Source organism: Enoplosus armatus, chromosome 6 (assembly GCF_043641665.1).
Source record: "Enoplosus armatus isolate fEnoArm2 chromosome 6, fEnoArm2.hap1, whole genome shotgun sequence".
In the NCBI taxonomy this organism is placed as follows: domain Eukaryota; kingdom Metazoa; phylum Chordata; class Actinopteri; order Centrarchiformes; family Enoplosidae; genus Enoplosus; species Enoplosus armatus.
In genome coordinates this window covers 11,022,375-11,038,787 of record NC_092185.1, presented here as the reverse complement: position 1 = coordinate 11,038,787, position 16,413 = coordinate 11,022,375, and the positions used below count along the sequence as shown (strand labels likewise).

The 16,413-nt window shown below is 41.3% G+C and overlaps 1 protein-coding gene across 1 annotated transcript; it reads left to right on the top strand.

Moving 5' to 3' along the window:
- The first annotated feature begins 281 nt into the window (after window positions 1–281).
- Window positions 282–1,223, top strand: foxb1a (forkhead box B1a). The gene has a single exon (XM_070907931.1). It carries the CDS (start codon window positions 282–284, stop codon window positions 1,221–1,223), a length of 942 nt encoding a protein of 313 aa, XP_070764032.1.
- The last annotated feature ends 15,190 nt before the right edge of the window (window positions 1,224–16,413 follow it).

Genomic DNA, 16,413 nt, shown 5'->3' with positions numbered 1-16,413 from the left:
CAAGGACGCCAAATGAAGTCTATTCAGCTCTGCTAGCGGGACAAGCTGACTTACTTCGCAAGAAAGACTTACAGCAGCCGTCACTCCATAAATGTGCACCGTCCGCCCGCCTGCACACTGCAGAGGCGCGCAACCTGGCTGCTTTACGCACAGCGCAACTCCAGCTTTGCCTGTTTTGAAACTTTCCTCAGCGGTTGTTTTCATGAAGAGCGGCAAGCTGTCGCCGAGGAATTAAAGGGAGAATACTTTTTTTTGTATTGCTTTTCTGACAAACATCGAGGATGCCTCGTCCGGGGAGAAACACGTACAGCGACCAGAAGCCACCTTACTCCTACATCTCCCTCACCGCCATGGCGATCCAGAGCTGCCCGGAGAAGATGCTGCCTCTCAGTGAAATTTACAAGTTCATCATGGATAGATTCCCTTATTACAGGGAAAACACCCAGAGGTGGCAAAACTCTCTGCGGCACAACCTGTCCTTCAACGACTGTTTCATCAAAATCCCCCGGCGTCCAGATCAGCCAGGTAAGGGCAGTTTCTGGGCTCTGCACCCGAGCTGCGGGGACATGTTTGAGAATGGAAGTTTCTTGAGACGCCGCAAAAGGTTCAAAGTGTTGATGACATCCGATCACTTGGCTCCGAGCAAGCAGTCGGATGCTGCCCATTACCTCCAGCAGCAAGCCAAACTGAGACTGAGCGCCCTGGCAGCCACTGGCACACACCTCCCCCAAATGTCAACTTACAACCTCGGAGTGTCTCAGACGTCAACTTTTAAGCACCCGTTTGCCATCGAGAACATCATCGCCAGAGAGTACAAGGTCCCCGGAAGTCTGGCGTTCTCCACCATGCAGTCCATGTCTGCTGGGTACCCGCTCCACAACCAGCTGACGACAGCCTGGCCCCACATGTACAACACCAGCGTGATTGACACGGCGGCCCCAATCTCCATGGCAAGCAGCGACTACAGTGCCTATGGCGTGCCCATCAAGTCCCTGTGTCACGGGGGACAGTCCTTACCGGCTATTCCCGTGCCAATCAAGCCCACCCCGACCTCCATGGCCGGTTTCTCGGCGTTACCTCCACACATCCCCGCGTTTCTATCAAACTCTCCACAGTCTCTGAGCCCGACGTCCCCACAGACAGCGACGAGCCAAAGCAGCCCAGCAACCCCGAGCGAGACTCTGACGAGCCCCTCCACACTGCAGTCTGTGGCTGTGCACTGACCGGCTGAACGAACTGCCGGCTGGCTCCCGGGCCCCTTTACCAATCCCAAAGTTTATATTTTCTGTCGTCGGAAACTATCAAGGCGAGTTGCAGTTGCATATCGAATTATTTGTGTATGTGTTGAATGTGTCGCTTTAAATCGTGTCATAGAAGTCCAGCACAGAATCGCACAGCGAAGTATTGCTCTTGAAAATATAAATTATTTGATAGTTCTATTTTTCATTTTATTGTGAAATGTGAGTGTTGAAAGTGGAGCCACTGAGGGGATCCAGGAGGGGGAGGGGGGGGGGGGGTTGTTTTGGCACCATCGACTCTGATTTTAAGTGCTTGCAATTCTCGTGGCAGTTTTTCAGTTTTATCAAATAGCAAAACTTTTGCACCGTTTCTGTGTGACCACTGTAATGTCAATGAAATTGCGAGGCAATGGCTCTGTGTTTTTGTTTGCTTTTTAATACTGGAATGGAGGGTAAGGGTATACCAAATAGGAATAGGATTTAGATTTGTTCTTACCATCCCTGTACAAAAAAAGAAGAAAGCAAACTGAGTTATGAAATCTTTTTGAAAATGGAAAAGGAGTATTGTGAGACGTCCTCAAAATGCAAGATGTGAATATTGCAAATAACTGATACTGAAATGTTGTAAAATGCACTTTTTAGTTTTATGTTTTAGATATCTATTTTCCAGAAAATGTTCTGTGAAGCATTTAATTTAAAAGGCTGTGGTGACCACGTGTATCAGATGCTGTAAATTTGTACTTTATTCTTTTTTTTTTTTTTTTTTAGGTAAAGCATGCATTCTAAAAAAAAAAACTATTTGTGTTGTTACTGTTGTTGTTATTGTTGTTGTTTTGTTTTTGTTTGTTTATTTTTTTTTGCAAGCATGCGTGCTTTCGAAAAGTGTGGAAACAGTCTGCAATGAATTTGAAAAAAAAACCTGGTCATCGAAATATTTTCTCATTAAAAGTGAAGCAAACAATCAAAAATGTTTCTGAAGATTTAATCTACCACGATGTCACATATATTCATTATTATTATTATTATTATTATTATTATTATTATTATTATTATTATTATCATACGTCTCAGATAACACAGTTATTATTCAACTGGTATAGAATATCACTCTTCAATTTTCCATATAATAATATTAATGATAATAACAACAATAATAATGATAATAATAATAATAATAATAATAACAACAATAATAATGATAATAATAATAATAATAATAATAACAACAATAATAATAATAGTTTCATTTGTCTTCTATCCAGACCTGTATGATTCCAGAGTGTGAGAGCTGCAGAGAAGCAGTGGGGAGAGAAATGAATCGTGCAGTCGATTAGGATGCATGGAGTTGCGATGCCATGGTCACAGCGCAGACAACTGGGCTCATTCATCAAGCTGTTGGCTAAACACAATTAAGCCCGACAATAAACATTTAGAAAAGCTGCACACAGTGTCCGGATTACCATTGTTAGATATTTTCCACTTCTAACGTCGCAGAAGGCAATTAAATAAGTGTCATGTTGATTTTTTTTCCTTCCATAATGAGTGCAACTGTCTGTTTCCGACCGTATTTCTTGTTTCCTATTCGAACTTTATTCAACAGGTTTTTATAAATGCAGACGGAGAAATATCTGCCAAATATATATATTTTTAATTCTTTTATTCGATTTGTTTTCAGGATGGCTTGAATAAAAAAAATAAATAACGCGCTTCAGCTGCCTCCCCTACAGAAAGCAACAGCCTATCTCGGGGTATTAAACAAATACATTAGAATTCCGTCACTTTATGCAATCGAGTAGATCAAATAAAGGGTCTCGGGCCACTTCATTCTCCCTCATTCACTTCAATTGAAAGTGCAAAGAATAGCAAACTTAGACTGGGCCACCAATGTAGATTTAGCCTTTTTTCAGCGAGACAAAAAGACTGATTTTTCACAAACACATTGCTGACTGGGGAACTAGGAAACGAGCTGCAAGACCCTTTTGGAATTTAAATCCACCCCTCCCCCATGGACTGTTTGGACAACAGTGTTAGTTTTTTTTTTTTTTCCCTCCCCACTTTGTGCATTTGTGTGTGTAACATTAATTCTGACTCTGGATGATTAAATGTATTGAAACTGCGACGCCAGATTACAAGCTTTAATATTGAATCAGATTTCTGTTTTTTTCCCCTTACAATCACATTAAAACCACGTAAACAAACAAATGTAACTTTTTTTTTTATTATTATTGAGCACACAAACAATTTAATCCAACAGCATCACACAGGTGAAAAAAAAATGTAACAACATATATTGACAATATATATTCTGTTCTATTCTCTTGGATTTCAGTGTACTTAACTTTGTCTCATTTGGTATGTATTGCACTGTTATAAGTGAAATGTTTATGTAATATATAAATACAAGTAGATGAATGTTTGAAAATAACTTTTGTGAATAAGAAGTCATTCATTGTAAAGTCATCCCAGAATGTGAAATGTATAAATAACCAAAAGGTTTCATTTGATGTAATATGGAGCACAAATGCAATATTCAAATTTTAAAAGCAGCATCCTGTCGTCTTATAATTATGTTTTAAGACATAATGCATGGGGCTGATGTTCCATGTGAATTACTCTATGAGGGTGTTGTTCGGCTGGCACTCAGTTCAATTACTAATAAATAAACACCATCAGCCTTTCCTGAGACACAATGTTTAAATAAATTAATTTAACCCCTAAGAGAGAAAAAACATAGGCAATAAAACTGATGTTACAGGTGGGAGAGAGAGGAAACACTTAAATAGTCTGGAGAACATCATTCTGTCTGAATAAAACCCCTTAAATAATAACTTTTTTTTAATCTGCAAACTTGATCCCAGAGTTCTCCCTCCTACTTAAGCCTTTCTTTCCTTCCATAGTAAAAATAAAATATGTTCTCGCCATTCCAGTCCATTATACAGACGGTACTTTCCACAGTTCAGTAGCATCAGTATGAACTCAGTTGTATAATCCAAGTCTGCATTGTCCTTGTTCTCTCAACTATTCCACTTAGACAAAGAAGAAGGTCATCTTAGGCAGGGGATGAAATATAGACCACATGCAAAACCCCAATGTTGTAGTTTAATTAAAATAATTCATTAAAGTGGAGGCCCAAGGTAATTAGCATGTATAATTTATGATTTGCTTAATGCATGCAGGCAGTGGCCTCTGCAATAAACTCAACTTAACCTCAAGTAGGGAACTGGTACGGACAGGGTGCTGTTATTTACTGTGTGTTTATTGTTTGGATATTTGTCAAGAGGAAGCAAGTGTTTCATAAAACCCTGGCCGTTATCTGGCTTCCACTGCACACAAACAACTTATTTGTTTATGGGTTGATCTTGTGGATTTATGCTCACTCATAAGAGAAGCTGTCAGATTTGCTGTGAAGGAGAGATATTGGGAATTGCCTTTTTGGCATATATGTGCTCACAGTTATCCTGCTGGTCACTAGTGTTGAAAATAGTTTACGCTGGCTCTTTGAGCTGACAGAATGAGGACATGGACAAACACCACAAGGTAGCTCCTCTCCTCTCCCACAGCAGACTGTCAGCGCCGACTTTTTAGAAGCAGCAAAACAATCAGTGATAGACAAAACTTGCATTAATTATGCTCAGCAAACGTGTCAATCCTTGACAAGCCTGTGACATTTTAAAACATGGCCAGTGGCTATGTTTTATTATTACTTGCAAGCACATGTAGTTTTTATAAAAACAACAAAGTAAAACAAATATTTTCAGACGGAGCTGTGGACCATGGTAAACAGATTTATTTTAGTGGTAAATAGAGCAGCGTGGTGCTCTCCTGACGGGTGGGAAAGGAAATAAAAATCCTTATTTCCAGACACTTATGTTTGAGATGCTATGACTCTTTTAAACCTGTTTGTACAAATCACACACAATTTGCTTTTAGTAAATCTTGCCATTCATAAGATTTTGTCAGAGATCATCCTTCTGTTTTATATTTGACATCATAAAAAAAAACATGCTAGAGTGTGGGAATAAGTGAGACTCACACCCCTGTCCTCACAGTGCACATCATCATTATAAGACTATATGGTTAAATCATCAGTCATCATGTGTGACTCCCAGGCTAAATACATTACATGGCAGTGTTGGAGGGCAAAGGGCAGGTATAGTGGGCAGCTGGAGGGAGAGGCAGGGGAATGCAGCAGCATTCAGGGCCGGCTCAGCCAAACACCCATGTGTGCATGAAATTAGAGTGTCAACATCTGATTCATGCTGCTGGGTGGTGACTGTGAAACAAATTATGTCAGCGGGTGGCAGCGGCGAAATTCCACTGAGCTGCAGCAGACAGTGGCTGCGTGGAAGTTATAGCAGACCGTAGATTCTGTTTCATAAACTGCGATGAAACTTCTTTTTTATGTGATAAATTTAGAGGTTCTCAGTTCACATTCCAGCTCATCACAAAAAAAAAAAGTGAGTGAAAATATATTTCTAAGAACTGTGTTTTCAGTGTATTCTTGAGCCGCAGACAGTGAAATTTAAGCTCTCTAATGGAAGTAGGTGTCGTAAAGAAGATCTAATGGTTCCAGGAAATGGGGTGATAATTGTTATTCAAGATAAGGATGCATATTGTCACAGACAGGGTGTGGGGGTGCAAATGAAAGAGTTCCTACTCTGACATTGTCAGCAGCAAAACAAGGTTTTTATAGATAAAAATCTCACTTCCTCTTGATGTTTCTCCCTTTTTTCCTTCTGTTAACTGTTTTCGTTGAGTTTTTCCCAATCTGAATAGAGTGTCTTAGGCTAGAGAGTAGATATATTGTACAGACTGTAAAGCCCTTTTAGGAAAATTGGTGATTTTCGGCTATGTAAATAAAAGTGACTTGACTTGACTTGACTAATAACATTAAATATTGTTATTCGGTCGGACACAGGTTTCACAGCGCAGTGAGGGTCACCGAGATACTTTCCATTTTCAGTTAATATGTGATGCAACACTACGCTGTCTCAGTAGATGGATGGATCTCTTGTTATTGGCTCCTGAGTGTGTGCAGGTGATGGGCGGGTTGAGACAGACAACCGGCAGAAAGACATTCATCAGACTTCAGGCTCCAGCCCTGTCGACCTCAACCTCACATCTGACACCTGACTCACATGTACCTCTTCTTAGTTTCGTCGTTACAGTGGGGTCAGTGGATGGTTAAAACCAGTAAGGTTTGGAATCCACATGGGCAATAGTCTGATTCTCTTATATTAATAGCTGATATCTGTTTTAATTCCCCAGAGTTTCGCCTGGCATGCCAGTGAAGGGTGTGTTCTGAGAGGTAAGCGTGTCTCCTCTGTCCCAGCTTGTCCTGTCGAGTTCAGTAAATCTGTTGCACTTGCAGGGTGTTTGATGATCATATTTATTTCTCAATTCAAAGAAGTCCTGCAGCTAGAGTTTGACCAAATGCTTGTTCATGCAGAACCTCAGTGTGGGAAGCCAGCTAAATACAAACAAGCCGCTTTAATGAAGGTACTTAACAGATTTGACACTGCAATGTTTTTGGTTCTCAAGTGGTTTAGCTGTTAGGCGTTAGAACTGTAACAGATTCTGTGGATTTTAGCAGTCTGCTATTTCCCCCTTTTAAATGAGGGACGAAAAGCTAATTTATCGCCTTTCCTTGGGATCTTATCGTACCCTCTCCAGCCATAAACTAACACTTACACAGGACTTCAAAGGTGCATCGTGTAGCAGAGGTGAGAAAGGGGGCCTACATCCACTTGGGGCCAGTTCCTCCCAGAGACGAGATGGAGCTGATTAGCAGGAGTGTGCAGCGAGCCCCGTGGGGCAGCAGCTGGAGGAGCACTCCCCACGGGAGCAGGGAGAGGTGTGAGTTTTGACAGCTCCTGTCTCTCCCCTCTGGATACTGCAGGGTCAGGGCACCCTCAGCGGGCCCGGGCTCTCCGTCCCTTATAGGAAGTCAGCAGTAATTGCCATTCAGCCAGTGGGACAGAAACCAAGGCAACAATAACCGGCGAAGAGCACACAGCCCATTTCCTCTTTGTCTTGATGTGTTTGAGGAAGGATGCTACCTCCTCTCTGACACAACAAAGCCGCAATAAAGTTCTCACAATCAAATACAGTGTTGCAGAAGTTGCTGAGAGGAGACACATCATTCTGGCGTAGCTGCGCACTCGGAGCCTCTTCCTACCCCAGAGAAGGCCCAGATGGCTGCTTGTTATTGCATAACAAGGCTGCATTGTTTTGTTAATGTAACTTCATCTGTCTTTGATCTAATCTCATGTTGTCATGGCCAGTGTGAAAATCCCTATCAAGTGCATGATCCGGCACTACACTCATTGTGATTGTGATAATCTCCTGCATTGAAATTCCACTTTGTTCCTTTGTTTCTTTGTCAGTGGACACAATGCGGGGTTAATTAGCAGCCACCGGTAACCTCTGCGTTCCTGGATACCTCATCACAGCTGAAGTGTACTCTTCACCGGGGCCACTGGCACTAACAAGACCAAACACAGGGCCTCGAGCCAATTGAAAGTAAGCAGAATACAAACGCGGCAGCCACTTAATCCCTTTCAGACTAACACGCAGGCCTCAAAAGTATCAACTGCGATTGTTTCTTCACGTCATTAATTGCTCTCATCAGCGTTTCCTTTCTTGCACTGAAAACACACAGAGGAGGAGTTGACTAAATCCAGCAGAGCATCGGGACGTATCTGCAGAAGAGGTTGCAGTGATGAAGTTTGTCCAACACTAAAAGGCTTTAATGCGGTTATTATCTGATTCCAAGGTGTCACAGTGTAATTCGGCTGTTTCTTCTGTGCTGCAGAAGCTCTCAGCACAGTGCATTTATCTGCAATATTGCCCTTCCGCCACTTCAGATCTCCCCATTCCCTGGTGGTCTAATTTATGTTAAGTCACAAACCTCCCCTATGGCTGTTTTGAAATGTTCAGAATGGAGACTGTGTGCTCCAGGTTTATGCCAGCACCACAATCCCCTGTATAATTGTTCTCTATGGGAAAGCACATCTCAGTGAAACCATCTGCAAGTCCATGGGGCAGTTTCCTGAAGAATGAGTGGACTTCTTAGGGGGTTCCACTGCAATCCAGTTTCTCTTGTGAAGCAAGTAATTAATTCAAATCTCAGGAAGTCAATAGCTGCCTGGATCAGAGGCACGTAGCACACAGCTGCTGATACCTCCGAACACACTGCTTGTCTTCTCAGGAAGTCGCCAAACAAAAAGGTTACAATGGGCGCACACACCCATACAAAGCTCCGATAACACTCATTTTTAAACTGTGATTTTTTTTTGTGTACACTTATCATACGTTGCACACTTCATTAATTCAAACTGTAGTGATGATAAGAGTCACCAAGACTCTTGGGAAACGGGGTTCTTTATGAATGATGTAATATGCTGTCATTAAACAAGCTTTCAAGGTTCTGTGGTTCCTCTAGCTACAATTATTTTATCTCACGTTGATTGGCTTTTTCTTGAAATCGAAGTAAAAAGAAAACAACCCTGCCACAGACTATCTTGCCTTTAACTTGATAGGGTCTTGGCTTCCCAAATAGTTGACATCATCTTCATATAGAGTTGAGTTTCCCAAAATTGTGTGCAAAGAAGCTCCAGTTTGTGTGGCAGGTTTTTTTTTTTTGTGATGATGCACTGAAAAAGTGGTGTTCCTTTCATTTTCCTACTTTTTTTGGGTCATTAAATTCATTAGCAGAAGCGCAGAATGATGAAATATGATGAAAGAGCCAGGGCAGCACTTTAAGAACCACAAATGAACATCACTTGCCTGCTGCATCCATCTTTCTTTTCTGTAAACTGCAAAGTAGAGCAGGTGAGAGGAATGAGTTGTTTATTCTTAAAGTTGACCAGTTAGCCTTTGTGCTGTCACATCTCTGATTTTAGAATGATCTCGAGCAGAAAACTAGAAGGTGTCGGACTCTATCTTAGACCTGAAATCAAAGTGCAGTCTCTTCCACGTGACGGTATGATCTCCGAGCTGTCGGGCAGAGATCAGCAGGACAGGAAGGCTCGGTGTGTGGGGAGTGAAAGTCTCTGATTCACAGGCAGTAAACTTTTCCTCTCCCCTTCTTCTCGAGACGGGGCAGGGCTGGGCTAAATGCCTCGCTGGGCTGCTCCCTACGGCTCATTGTTATCCAGCCCATGGAGGAAGCCACTGCTGTGCTTCCAGCCTGTCTCTGACAACAAGTGTAAATAAGGATCTAAATAACAAACAGAGGAATGCAAGCCTGTGTGTCGCAGTGAGCTTCACAGGGCTCCGCTTTAGCTCCGCACTGGCCACCTTAATGACTCGCTCAAAGGGAGCGTGCAATGGTCGGCTAATTTCTTTTCTTTGGCATCATTAGATGGCACTGTAGTGGACAAATGAAAAGCAGGGCCGGTGTGTGTGTGTGTGTGTGTGTGTGTGTGTGTGTGTGTCATGGATTACTGGCTTTGGCCTTGTTGTAAAGCCCAAAGACCAAAGAACTGGATCAGGAATAATCACAAGTAAAAATCCCTTTTTACACGTGATGTGGTATCTTAAATGTGGTCGACTTAGTGAATTGGGCTGATATATACATTTAATTCGAGTTTGCAACACGTAAGTCATTTAGAAACCTTTCTTCCGACACTGCAGCTTGTTTTATGTTGTTCTTGTTCGTACCAGTCTGATGATGAACATCTTGTGGAAAATGCCTCAATGCAGAATGATTGACACCGTGTATGGGCCCTGCAGCAGTGAATGCAATACAAGCCTTATTTACGATTCATATGTTAAGTATCTGAAGTAAGTATACAGTGTAAAGGTCATGCTGGATTCGTAGCTTTGTCTCATGTTTCATTCTTTAATGGAGGAGTTGCATAAAAGAGTGTCCAAAAAACTCTTCTTGTGTTCTCCTGTTTTTAAAACTTCATAAATAGTCATTATTGCTGTTTCCCATGAGAGGAAAGTAAACATTCTTGTTTGCATATGATTTTCCGACTGTGACTAAATCCCCATGGTGTCACCCGAATCTCCTTCCACTTGACCTTTGACAGCCAGGAGCCCTGCTTCTTACTGCATGGAGTGTGTGTTGTGCGACTTGATTGAGGGTCCTCGAGCATATCGGCGAGTTATGAGTCTACCTCCGCCTGACACCCTCTCTGGTTTGGCGAGAGCGTTGTGCAAGAGCTGGAAAAGGGCTTGCCCTCCTGGCCACCAATCAGCCGGGAAAGCAAGCTTGTATCTTCAAAGGGTGGGCCCCCCCCCGGTGATTTACAGCCCCCACAGAGACGAAGTTAGCCACGGCCACTGTCTCTGCACCTGGGCCTTTATCAAGCAGCCAGGATGAGCTCTTTGCAGAAGACATTCAAATGTACAAGGAGCAGATTAAGCTGACTCAATCTTCTTTTGCTCGGAGAGAGAGAAAAAAAAGAAAGAGAACCGGCTGACTTCAAAAAGACCTCTTTCCCTCTGCTTCTTGAATGAGTGAAAGGGTTCAGGAATGAAAACAGCCTTGTGTATTCAAAGTGCTAATTCACAACTTATTCCTCTAATACACTCATGAAGCACTTTTAATTGTGTTAGTTCGCATTCCAAAGACATGTTTGTAGCTTTTAATTGGAGGTCTCTTTGAAATCATTGAAATGTATGACTTGTGGGGCCAACTTAAACAGTTCTCATGTGCTCGGTGTGGAGGCTGGCTGGCTTTCATTCCCAGGCCTGGGTGGCACTCTAATATTGGCTATTAGAGCAAAAGTGGTCCTTTTTCTTCAATCAGCATCATTATAATATATAAGTTTGGTGAAAAGTTTCGGTGTTTGTTGATGGTAACTGAAAAAGTATACAATGATTTGTCCATTTTGACCTTTTGATTGGCCCTTTTGTTTCTTAATCCTCTTTTCGTACATGCCCATTTTAGATATTTGTTAAGGTACAGAGGCAATAAAAGATGTTTGACTGGCAAATGAATTGGCTTTTATAAACTGAGTGAAGAATTGATGCTGAAGTCACAAACATTATTTTGTAAACGAGAAAGTAGGTTTAATATAATATTATTGGATACAAGTGTAATATAATCAATAAAATCATTTTCAGTTGGGATAAAACTGTAATTTTTAATTTTTAAGCATCGTTATGTCTGATGTTCCAGAAGATGTAGACTTTGTGTTTTATTTTGAAATATTTCTATGTGTGTGTGAACTTCTATACTATAAAAACTGTAAAGGATGGGAATGTGTGCGTGTGTGTGTGTGTGTGTGTGTGTGTGTGTGTGTGTGTGTGTGTGTGTGTGTGTGTGTGTCCTGTGGTGGTGGATGCGAGGTGCTAGGGCTGTGGCATATTTCTCTGTCAATCTTCACACATGTCCACGGTGTTCAATACACTTTGGCAACCTCTGCAGGTCTCAGTTACTTTTTTCAGATAAACTATGGCCCTCTTTCTCCCTGAATGAATTCTTTCTTAAGCCATTCTGCCTTTCCTCTCCTGAATCATCCTTTAATCCAGAGAAAAGGCCCCGAAGAACTGGCTGTCATTTAATGCTGCCACTGCCAGGATTCTTAGCTTAAATAAAGTCAGTGTAGCATGAATCTAATTCTGTGGATGTATGGGCCTGGGACGGTGAATGTTGCGTCTGGAGAGCCAGTCCTCCTCAAAACCTCCGTGCGAATGCCTGGCGACTGCACAGTTACCCACAGTGAAAGGACCACCCACTTAGGGTTGAGAGGGGATTTGAAGCTTCCCTGCCTGCTCATTCCTTTCCAGGCCTTTCTGATACTGTTTGCAGCTCATCCAATTGTGCCACTCTTAACGTTACTCTATAGCTCCCTGAAAGCAAGCTTCAACTGTCAATCTTTCTTTTAGGAGGATATCCACGTTGATACATCCTGAAGGATTTTCCTGAAGACGCCGAGTATACTTTATTAGCTCTTGTTAATAGTTAAGTTCATAACAAACAGAGGCTTGTCAAATATTGAATTTAGACTCTGTGCTTTCATTTTTTAGCAGCACAGCATACACAACAGTACTGATACAAATCCTGCACTTCATTTTATAAAATGTCTGGTGAATCTGATATTTAGAAATGATTGTTGGAGAGGGAGAAATTACTTTGAAACACTTCATATAGAGTTTAAAATTAAGCAAAAAATGTTTATCCCTTTTCACAAAAGCACATTCACAAAATCTCAACATTTAGTGTTAAATGATTGGACATTTTTCTCAATTTCTGCTGTAGTTTGAAATCCAATGCTTTACAAACAACGTCCCCATGGCCTTCTCTCTTTTGCCAGTTTTTCTTTGAGGTCTTGTATATTTGGATTTCCCGCTTCACTGCTCCACCCCAACATGTTCATTTCCAACTGCCCATCTCCATTTACAACCTGTTTTTATCAACTTTCTCCACAAAGCACAACAAAACAGAGGGAGGGGAGCCTCGCTGCTCGCGGGGGGCTAACACAGCCAGGAACATTGTCCATGAACTTCTCCTCATCTCCATCCCCCAGTGTTATAGACAAACAATCCCTTCCATATGCAGTGGAAGGGGTCATGGCGTTAACAGAGGGAGGAATGCTTTGGGGAGAAAATATTGTTCAGCAATGACACAGAAGTAATTTGGGTCTCGCTGAGTGATTTCATCAGGGCCTTTTGTTGCCTCAAAGTGTTTGACCCAGAGGTCCCTGTCAGCCCTGTTGTTAATGGGAGCCAGAGCAGAGTGACAGCCACAGAAAGTAAAACATTTTACTACTAATAGTGGGCCTCCAGAGGCTTAGGCATAAATATTTAAGCTCTTCTCCCTTGTCCCAAATACTGGGGGGTCTCCATGGTGCATTTATCTATAATGCAAGAAAAAGAGCAAATATATCCGCTAGATGCTACTATACTGGCTTGTTGGCATTTTTTTCCCCTCTCAGAGTTGTTAAATGGAACAAGAGAGGAGTATGTTAACTAAAAGTTTTTTCTTTAAGCAGGGAATTGCAATAGTACTGTGTGTTGTTTTTAAGCCTCATCCAGCTTCTCAGGGATGCCTAACTAAAAATATGAACTCCTATCATCAGTGAGGTCTGAGAAGACTTCCCTAATATAGCCTCGCTTGGAGAAAAGGTACTAGCTTTGGCCTATTTCTCAAAGTAAACTTCATTAAAAAGGCTATGTGGTTTGTGAAGGTGGTCTGACGTGCCTTGAATGATGGTCTCCACAAACAAAGCTGCTACACAAGCCATCGAATTATCTCTGTCAAACTTTGGCGTAATCTGAGCTGATCCTCTTAAAAATATTTAAATGAAAACATTTGCACATCAATGGGGCTCCATGGCAACACTGTGTGTATTCTTCTTTGGGGTGCCTCTTTAACACTGAGCTTTAGAAAAGCACATCTCCTCTGTTGTGTTGACAAACAACAAAACAAACAATATTAAATGGAGGAGCTGAAGTTTTTCACATCATTGATGGATAGAGGGATCTGAAAGGCTGAAGGAACCCGAGTTGAATGAACACTCAAGTTTGAGACACTGGTAATTATATGATTGGTGCTCGGGATGTGCCGTTATACATGGGCTATAAACCAGAGAGAGAGCGTTTTGAATAAGATGACCAAGGTTGTGAGAGTGAATCTAATGTAGGACTCTTCGTAAGTATTCACTGAGCTGCCTCATCAGTACTTTATAGCTGCACATTATTGCTCTCCGTAGTGAGACCTGTGAGGAGCACCTCTCCCCCTAGTGGCAGAAAATAAATCAGCCTGCATGAACTTAAAATCATCTCCCCCGCTCAGGTTTCACTCCTTTACCCAAACAGCTGCGACGTCTTCTGAATACATTATAACATAAACTCGGGCGCTTTCGTGGGTGCAACTGTTGCAACAAAAAAAAAAATGTGATTATGTTTGTGAAAATAATAGTGCTTCCGTGGTACTTCCTCTGCATTCTGGGAAACGGGCGATGTATTAATATAGCTTGTGGCTTAATTGGGTTTTGGATGGTAGATTAATTAATTTGTGGCTAATAGGCACAAACATGAGAAAACAAACTTCTTTACTTTAAGCTCAGGCTGTACATGCATCTAAGTAAGTAATGTAAATTATGCAGATTGTGTTGATTATTCTGACAAAGAGGCTTTTGTAAGAGGTGCTTTAAAAGATTACTCCTTCCTGGCATTTTATCAATTGTACACTTCCATAAATAAGTTATGCTCCAGATTTGAATTATTAGTCTACTTTGCTCTAACAAATATTGTGCGGTGATTAATGACGTGGGTTGTTTATAAGTGAACTAATATCATCAATTTTACAATACAATAGCGTGTAGACTATATAACACACCACAAATTCACTCTGCTGCCGGTTTGGACTACAATACAAACACGAGTCACAAACTTTCACTCAATACAGAACTTGTGTTTTAAAGCTAATTATACTTTTCTTTTCTTTAAATCTGCAGTTTTATCTGCTGCTTCCCCAGAAGACACTGGATCTCTGATGCAATACAAAAACAAAAAAAAAAAAAGATCAGGGGTTGAGCTCAGCCTTGTAACTCTGCTGCAATCCATGCCTGCAAACTGATAGCTTACAGAAATAGAGCCCCCCTGGTCCTCGGCATAAAATGTGCTTTAATCAGCAGAACATCAATTAACAGTTGGAAATAAAATGTCACCTTGCCGTTTCAGGGGAGAAGCCTGCTCCCCTCAAGCTTCTCATTTGGAAAACTTTTCAATTCTTTCTTATGGTAATTTCCCCCGATTGTGCTGTGTGCTAAACCCATTTTCATTTACTGGGGGTGTTAATTATATTTGCAAAGTTTTAAAACTCAACAAAGCAATTAGAGCCAAATAGTTGTTACAGGAAAATGTCAGTATTCAAATATGGTTTTTTTCCAGGGCTCCTGTTAATCTAAGTTTTGTATGAGGAAATGTTGACAGAGATATTCTTTTGACTCAAACAAGACAGATTAATTGGAAAAGACATACTAGTTAGACAGTCTGGAGAATTCAATATGATTTTATGTGAATGTCCACAAAGGTTAAGATTTTAAACTACTACTACCACTACTAGTTTAAAATAAACTTTGCTTTGACGTGCAAGCTCAAACAAACAATACAAACAAGATGTCCACGAAGGCAAACTCTATATAATTGCTTATTGAAGAAATTCAAGCATTATGTGTCACTTCACAAGATTGACGTTTTGTCCTCTGAAGAGATCATTTTCACAAACACAGACTAACTTTATACCACAGAGATTATATTAGAGATTATGTTTGGAGGTCAGGCCACTGTATCCACTTTTATCGGCAGATTTGGTCCAAATAATGGCTTTGGAGACTTCATCCAAAGAAGCAGGATGGATATGAGACCATGCTGAGGCAGAGCTGTGCAGCATATATCAGCCAAGTCCTGCCTATGTGATAATTCTCCAAAGTTAAACAGCCATAAAAGGCTTGAGAACTCTGACCTTCACAATCTAACTAAGCAAGAGAAGCCAATGATGTGGAACAGACCCATCGCGGCACTCACATGATGATAAACTACGCTCCAGCTTTGCTAAAAAATAACTGTATGTCTTCGATGACATATATAGCGCCAGCATTTCAATACGATCCCAATTTATTTTGCACTAAAATGGTTTATTGTCGGCTATAAAGCATATGCAGCAAGAGGCGGAAGGACGAGGCTGCTTCAGTGCAGCGAGTGTGTCTCAAAGGCATATTGTTCTCTGAGCAGCTCAAGAGCACATCTCAGTGATGTGCCTCAGCTCCACGAGAAGGCCGTAAAAACTATCAAAACTTATAAACCTTATCATTAGTCTGCTTCTTGTCACTCATCCCTGCCACTTTACTCACAGATGGCTGTTTTCGTTCGACGACTTTCTACAAACTTGTGAAAAACTTCTATCATGAGTGGGAATTTTGACACAACAAAAATATAATTTGATCTCATAAGAAGTGTTTTATAACAACCCCCAGCACCCACAACCACCACACACACACACACAAATTCAATGAATGTACAGACATTTAGGCTCCCAAGCAGTATTTGTCACTTCGTGTCAAAAAGTTATCATAGAGAATGAAATGGAAAAAAAAGAGGTTTTGCTTGTTGTGAGGCTCCGTCATGATACAGGGTCATTTACAATCCTATAACATATTCAGACACTGTGCAGATAAGCGAGCGATACATCTTTCACCATGCCTGCCCTTCACAC

Bases quoted from the DNA above. Each gene is read 5' to 3' on its own strand.
- foxb1a (XM_070907931.1), top strand. From the start codon at position 282: ATGCCTCGTCCGGGGAGAAACACGTACAGCGACCAGAAGCCACCTTAC.